The following is a 7,864-nucleotide window of genomic DNA, read 5'->3' on the forward strand; positions in this document are numbered from 1 at the left end:
TAATCCCTTGGTAGCCAATATGCTTGGTTAGGGGTGGTTGGTCTTTGTGGTCTTAAGTTGCACCTGATGCTTGGTTTTAAGCCATTGACAAAACTCACTATGTAATAGTTCTCTTGCAGGTATGAATGTTCATCTCTGACTATTGCCATAATCTCCTCAAACTTGTCAGTATAAGCAGCCACAGAGAGTGTATTTTGTTTCAGGTTGTGGAATTTCTCCAAAATTTCATAGATGCTAGAATCAGCAAATCTGTCACATAATGCTCTGCAAAAGTCTGGCCGGGGCAACTTGTGGTTATCCATTTGAGCACTTTGAACCCAGTTGTCAGCTCTCCCAATAATGTGAGTTAGAGCCAGATCCACCTTGCATTCATCAGGAGTTTGAGCAAGCCGGGAGTACTTTTTAACTTATCGAATCTAGCCGAGAGGATTGTCTCCATTGAAGGTAGGAAAATCCAGCTTAGGGCCCTTGGAAATGCTTTTCATAAACTGTGTTGCTCTGTCAGTTTGGTACTGCATAGCATTGCTGATTGGAAGTTGTGTTGGTTGGTTTACTGGTCGTTCAGGAGGAATGTTCTGCAATTGCTTTTGCTGCACAGGTGGGACAACAGTTGTTTGCCCTTGGAGATTGGTTGCTTGTGCCCCCTGTTCTTGTTGCTCTTTGGAAGGATCTGGTTGCAACACCACGGAAACAGATCCTGGAGAATCAGGGGTGGGAGGGTTGGGATTTCCTGATCTCATCTCTTGCAGGATGGAAAAAATCTCTTGCTGCACCTTCGAGTTGTTCTCCACTAGGAGTTCGACCTTGCCCAATTGCTTTTCCAGGGACTCAACTGTCTGCAACCGCGCATTGACTTGGTCGATTTGGTCTTGCATCTTGTCCTGTTTCAGGCCAAGCGCTGAGAGCTCGGTCTGCAGAGCCTCGAGCTTGTCAGAGATCTCTTCCATGTGCTTCGTTCGAGTAGGCATGGCGGTCACCATGTCCCCGGACTTTTACAGCAGCACTTGTTTGAAACCCTTGCCGGTGACCACTCACTAGCACCAGAAAACTTTACGCCGCTCTCGCCTCCGATGTTGCATGAATCAGGGATACGCTATGGAATTTTACCACGGTGGAATTGTTCCGAATGCAACCGAGTTTCTCCCCAATTTGTAGCCGAACGATGCCTACTCTAGGCCACCTCCGATCTGGTAGTCTGCACCGTCGCCAGGACCTGACGCTGAATCGAGGGATTTTACGAGAGATCCCAACCCTAAATCATGGTCAGATCCAATTCGCCTCCAAGGATTCACTGGCTCATGATACCAATTGACAAGAATAAAATTATAAGACAAATTCACAGTACTCGAACTAGCCCCGACTTGGATAAATTTAACGGAAGAATCATAGTTACAGGGTACAGATCAAGGATCAAATCCAGGATTTCTACAAGTAGTCTAGGGTTCTAGAGCTACGCTAGGTATTACAACTTGTAGAAAGGGGAAAAGATAGCTCCAGACACATGGAGGAGGAGTTTAATAGCTGGCGGGGTTGGTGGAGACGTCATCGTCGGCCGTTCTGTTATTGTAGCCTTCCAGAGTGTGGCGGCAACGGCGTGACAGTGAGCAGGAAGATAGTGTAGCCGTTGATCGCCTGCTCGCTTCATCACGGCCGTCCATTTCCCAAGTGAGTACCGATTCGGTCTCGCTGTCCATAGCTTCAGAATCACTGTCGATTTCTTCAGTTAAGCAGTGTAGAGCAGCAGGGTCCTGACAGGCGGTGTCGTCGTCGGCCTTGGGCAGGTCGAGCATGGCATCAGCAGTAGCAGGTGGAGCTAGTGCTGCTACGAGAGAGATTTGGATCCCGATCTGGATCCGGGACGCAAAGAGATTTTTTTAGAAAGCTAAGGAGCTTTTGACAAAAAGACCCTGTCTAATGCCGTTTATCATGAACTGTTACGCCATGTTACCACGGAGTGGGCTCAGTCTGTCATAATCGTCATTAGTATGATATGCCCACCTCCTACACCATCCCCTCCCCTTGCTACCGTCAGAAGGCGTCGAGGGGCGAAGCCCGATGCGCATCAGCGGCGGCGGGGCCCTTCTTCTCCTCCCGGCGTGCGGCTGTAGCGCGAGATGCGACACTGCGACGGAGTCTTGATGCTGATGCGGCGAGGGCGCGAGCGGGCGGCCAGGCCGTGGTGGTTGCGCACGGGGTTGGCTTCGGGGCGGCGGCGTGGGCACGGATCCATCACGGATCTGGTCCTGCGGGTGCGGTCTCGGCCTCCCCTGCTCAGCCTGCGGGTCTTAGTGGGGGGACTTCTCCTTGCTGAGATCTAGCAGCGGCGGCCTGGATCATCTAGATCCCGGCAAGGATGGTGGCGACCCGTGCACGAGAGATGGAGGTCTTCGATCAGATCTGGGTGAAAACTTGCTATTGGATATTGCCAATGCCAGCGATAGCGACGCTGTCTACGTTGTTCCCTTACTGAAGGCATCGCTGTGGAGAAGTTCAAGGCCACTCTCTGCTACCTCTGGGGGAAACCCTAGATCAATAGATTGGATGATGGCGGCTCTCTGGTGTTGTTTCCCCCTTGGGGACGTCATTCTTGGAGGTGCGCACATGCTTGAGGGATCGAAGGACGACGACTTTGGTGGAGCGGTGCTTCATCTTACACATTGATGGTGGCGGATCTCGGCAGCGTGGCGCTCTAGATACTCGGCGTCTGATGCGCGGAGATGGACTCGCGCATGAGGAGGAAGCTGTCTGGCGTCATGGTGGGTTGATGGCAGAGAGGCCCGGTGAGGTCAGTGCTTCAGTTTGCTCTGAGGATGGATCGAGGGATGATGGAGGTGACGGCCCTTGCAGCGTGCGGTGCTTACTGGGAGTGTGACAGACCAGTGTGGGACCCAATCCAGTTAGTGGCTTGGATGGGACACCTGGCTTTAGATGTTATGCTTTGATGCGATGTCTGTTTGGTATTAGGCCGGGACATTCGGCACATCTTCATCAAGGGGATAGGAGTAGCAACGATGTTGCCAAGATGGTGGCTTCAGGCTTATTGCTGTATGACCTTGTATGGTCTTTGTGAATAATTGATAATATAGCTGCATGCATCGTCTAGATGCAGAGGCCGGGGGTACATCCTCCTTTTCTACAAAAAAGTATGATACATAGTTACAAGATCAAGCGAGCAGATATGTACATGTATTAGGCTATTGTTATCAAATGGACAATTTGGTGCTTCCCTAGTGTTGTGTGCAGTCCCTGCTGATGTATCTCAAAAAAATTCTGTCCGACACAGGCAGGTATGCTGGAGTCTTGAAGTACGCGCCTATAGTTGGCCGGCAGCAACACTAACAGACGCGAGATCCGCGAGGTGACTCGCGACTGACATGAAATCGCTCAGGGAAAGTGTAAGTGCATCTAGTTTCCCTTACTGATTTTGGTGTATTGAAGACTTATAGGTTAAGGGACTAATATGTTTGTGAGTGTACACAGGCTCTATAAGTTGATGAGGAGTTTGATATTTATAGTGAAAGTCGGCCCCTAAAAATGAATGTCTTCAGCTAAAGACTTCGGTTCTCCTGAAGACTTTGAAAGTGAAGAAATTGGTGCGACCTTGAAGACTTGGATATTCATGCGAGGAATATGAAGTGTGAAGACTTTTGTTTTTCTAGTTTCATTTTATCTTTCTTGAGTCATAGGAAACACCGTACTGTTAAAGGGGGTCGAGGTAATACTAAGGAAACTGATTTCCATGTGATGCTCATCTCAAAATCCTACACCAACCCAATCCTTCGAGTGAAGCCATTGGAAATCTCATATCAGTTCAGCCAATTTCTTCAGTGACAGAGACGGAGATCTTTTGGTCTCTGAGGAATTTGTTCTGACTGAGGAGTTAGGAATTCACCAGTGGGATTGCCTACACAGTGAGGAACATGATAGCCCTGAGGATTCTGAACCTCAAATATCCGACCGTTGCTGAGCCGCGCGCCAACTATTCCAAAATATCTACCACCAAATGGTCATATCAGCAAAGGGCATTTTATGTCTTATCATGTCGGGCTGCTCCCTAGGCTATAAATAGGCGCCCCCTACAACCACTAGCTGGTTGGCTGCTCCGAGAGAAACTGACACTTGTCATTTGAGAGCATCCCATCCTTCGAGGACTTTGAGCGAAAATCATCAAGTGAGGAAATACCCAAATCCCAAACCCAAACCTACAAACCCCAAAGTGATTGAGCATCACTGAGGAGATTGTTCCTGTGTGGAACCGACACTTGTTACCTTTGAGGACTGTGTATCCTCCAGACGGTTAGGCGTCATGGTCTGAGCATCCAAGAGGAATTGTGGATTGCTGAGTAACCAAGTTTGTGAAGGTTTGGAAGTCACCTATGAAGACTTACCACTACTATTGGGCGAGATTTGCGTGATCTTAGATCAAGGAGAATATGGTGAGGACTGTGTGTCCGGGGCTGTGTGTCCTCGAGTTTAAATACTCAGCCACTCCAACCAGACGTACAACTGTCACAACAATTAGAACTGGTCGAACAAATCATTGTCTTCACCAAGCCTACTGGTTCTATTTCCCCAACCCTTTCATTTCCTCAATTATGTGTTGATGAACCTGATCATTACTGTTTGAAGACTTTGACTGAAGACTTTCTCTATTTCCTCAATCCTATTTCTTCAGTCCGTTTGTCTTCATCTTGTTATCGTGTGTTTACGCTTTCTGTACTCTATGTTTGTCTTTCATTTCATCATGATGACTATGATGTTGCTCTGTTATGCTTATACCTGAGTACTTATTCCGCTGCAAGTAGTTCTTCACTTAGGAATTACCTCACCCTGAAATTCCTCAGTGAAGAATTCATAAAAATCACCTATTCACCCCCCTCTAGTCAACATAATGCACTTTCAATTGGTATTAGAGCAAGGTACTCCCTTGTTCTGTTTGATTTTGGTTTAGCCGCCTGGAGTTTTAGTTATGTCGACTGCAGGAATGAGGAGTGTGTCCTGCCCCATCTTTGATGGTCATGAGTATCCCAAGTGGAAGGCCATGATGATAAAGTGACTCATGGCGATGAACAACGAACTGTGGACCGTCACTGAGATTGGTCTTACCGATCTATGCAAGATGGCGGAGGCTGATGACATTCGCAAGTACATTCTACTCAACCTCACAGCGAAGGATGTCATCTTCTCCTGTTTATCCCAAAATCAGTCCAGGAACATCATGCATCTCAACCATGCGAAGCTAATCTGGGACCAACTCTCTGAGGTCTACGAAGGCCATCGTACTCGTCATGATCCTTGGTTTGAGGATTTCAAGGAATTACTCAAGGAGATGACTTTCACACCTGAATCATCATCCTCTTCACCATGCCTTATGGCAAAGGGTGCCAAGGTAACAGAATGCTACCTTTCTGAATCTAGGGCCAGTTCTTTTCCCCTCATAATTCTCCAGAATATGATTCTGGGATGCTGCCCACAGAATTGTCTGCCCACAGAATTATCTGTCCAGTTCTTTTCTGTAATTCTAGCCTGTGATTGTTCTATGAGTTGTCTGTTGAAATGTCTGGAATGCCCTTAGATTCAAGTGGGTGTTGAATTGGTAATACTTGGCTATTACTGACGGTTTCATGTGTAATGTGAACACAAAAACGAGATGCAAATCTCATAAACTATATAATAAATATCATAAAGTGCTTACCATTACAATTTAGAACCAGAGTTGGAAATATCATATATTGCATTATATTACAAGTTAAAAGGGAGTTGCAAACTACAAACAGATGGATGATCTCAGGGTACAAGGCTGACGGCAATAGCCTCAAAGGAACTACATGGGTTCAAATCGAATAATATAGGACAGTACGATACAAGTTGAAAGCAATCAGAACATAGTTCACTATGATACAAGTTGAAAGCATTCGAAACATAGAGGTTCTACTTATTGTTGAACTCCCATGCTTTGTTTATCCATATCAGCCTCGCACTAGGCTCGTGAGTCTTGAAGGCAGAGGAAACATCATGATTTGTCTAATCCTTGAATAGTTGTGAAGCATAGAAATGAACATCACTCCCAGGTGCACCACCATCTGCTTCTACCATGGCCATCATTTCATGAATCTCTTCTCTTGCTGAAACTTGAGTCTCATCTCTCTTGTTCCTTGAATCAAAGAGGTCCACCATACGAACAAATGCCTCATTCTTTGCCTGCTCACTTGCCCACTTTTCATTTGCCTTAGGACTTGGGGAATAAGGAAATGCCCTCTTCTTCCCACCCTTTGCACGATTCGCACGAGGTGTAACTTCAGTTTTGTCACCTTCACAACCAGACTCATCATCCAAATTGATTCGAGATGTAGAACCTTGATATGTGGGAATTGGCACTCTCGCATGCTCGTTTGTGACACAACAAGCATCAAACACCTCCTCCATTTTGTCCTCCTCTGCAAGTGGAGCATGCCGATACTTGGTAGCCTGCGGACGTGCCTGCAATGAAAAAGCATGTATCCATGTTAAATGAAATGAAATAAAAGAAGCAACATAACTCGGTAAAATGACAAAACAAAAAGGCACCTTCAACTCCAATGCACACCACTCATCCGTAGCAGCAATGGTCTTTGTATAAGGATCTCTTCCGATGCGTGAAGCTTTTTGAAGCAATGTCTTCCATATGGCATAATCACTTCTACATGCATCCCACCGGTTTCTTAATTGTTGGTGCGGATAATTTCTCCCGGAGCGCTCATTAAACTTAGTAAGCAAATTAACTTGGCCTACATCAGACAAAGTGGTGTGTCCTGGAGCGCGGTTATTGGCTCGCACCTCCTCTACGCACACATCCATATAAATGGAATGAGCCGCAGCATCCCAAATTTCTTTCGGACCCTTCACTTTTTCCATCTACAACATTCACATGTCAATGTTTTAATATATACAATCTTTTTTACTAAGCAGACATCAATCCATACCAACACAAAATTAAAAGTAAGCAATCAATCATATAGAAGTACATTCCTTGCAGATTTTCATACAATGTTTTTTGCTAAATTACAGTACATGCCATCAATCACATGTTTGCATCATCCAAAGCAACATACAAATTAACTAACAAGAAACCGTACAAGATTCCCCTGCTTTGCCTCCTGTAGCAGCAGCAATACAATGAGGAATCATGATGAAGAAGAGAGACAGTGGTGGAGGCACTCACCAGCTATCCTGGCCGGGCGGAGGCCGGGCGCGTCCTGCTGTCGGGCGGAGGGAAGGGAGGGCCAGGCAGGCGGGCGGAGGCCGGGGGCATCTGCTGTAGGGCGAGGATGGACGTCGGGGCGGGCGGGGAGGAGTCGAGGAGGGGCGGCCGGTCCAGGAGGAGTGAAGGAGAAGGGGCGGCCGGCCTGGGGCGGCGTCGTAGGGGCCTCCCGCCGGCGGATCTGACGATGCCGGGGCGGGGAGCTGGCTGGTGCGAGCCAAACCCTAGCTCGATTTGGCTGGAGACGACGGGTGTGCGGGGAGGACGAAGCGCTTCGTGAGAAATCCCCTGCTCTTTGCCTCGCTCGGTTGGCCCTCCCTGGTGGCATTCTGGCTGTAAATACAGTTGCCAATAGGGGTATTGGTTCAAAGCGAACCGTTTTGCTTTGCGGGAATGACGAGAATTGCCAAGTTGAGGTGATTCTAGATTGCACTGTAATTCTGAGATGATTTTGGATGATTCCTGAGGCAGAGATGAGTTCTTTTTTAATTTTGATTCCCCAGGCAGTAATTCTTCACAATTGAGCCAAAAGAACTGGCTCCTAGTGATGATGAATCAGGTGATGAATTTGGCACCAACTTTGTCGAACTTGCTTCCCTTGTTACTAAACAACAAAGAGCTCTT

General features: G+C 47.2%; 1 protein-coding gene across 1 annotated transcript; it reads right to left on the reverse strand.

Annotated features, from left to right (window-relative positions):
* Positions 1–6,024: 6,024 nt before the first annotated feature.
* LOC123076672 (uncharacterized) lies at positions 6,025–7,568 on the reverse strand. The gene is made up of 3 exons (XM_044498800.1): positions 7,202–7,568; positions 6,568–6,767; positions 6,025–6,480 (listed from the first exon to the last, which is right to left on the reverse strand). The coding sequence occupies exons 1-3, from the start codon at positions 7,566–7,568 to the stop codon at positions 6,025–6,027; spliced, it is 1,023 nt and encodes a 340-aa protein (XP_044354735.1).
* Between the last annotated feature and the right edge of the window lie 296 nt (positions 7,569–7,864).

This window comes from Triticum aestivum, chromosome 1B (assembly GCF_018294505.1).
Source record: "Triticum aestivum cultivar Chinese Spring chromosome 1B, IWGSC CS RefSeq v2.1, whole genome shotgun sequence".
Classification (NCBI taxonomy): Eukaryota; Viridiplantae; Streptophyta; class Magnoliopsida; order Poales; family Poaceae; genus Triticum; species Triticum aestivum.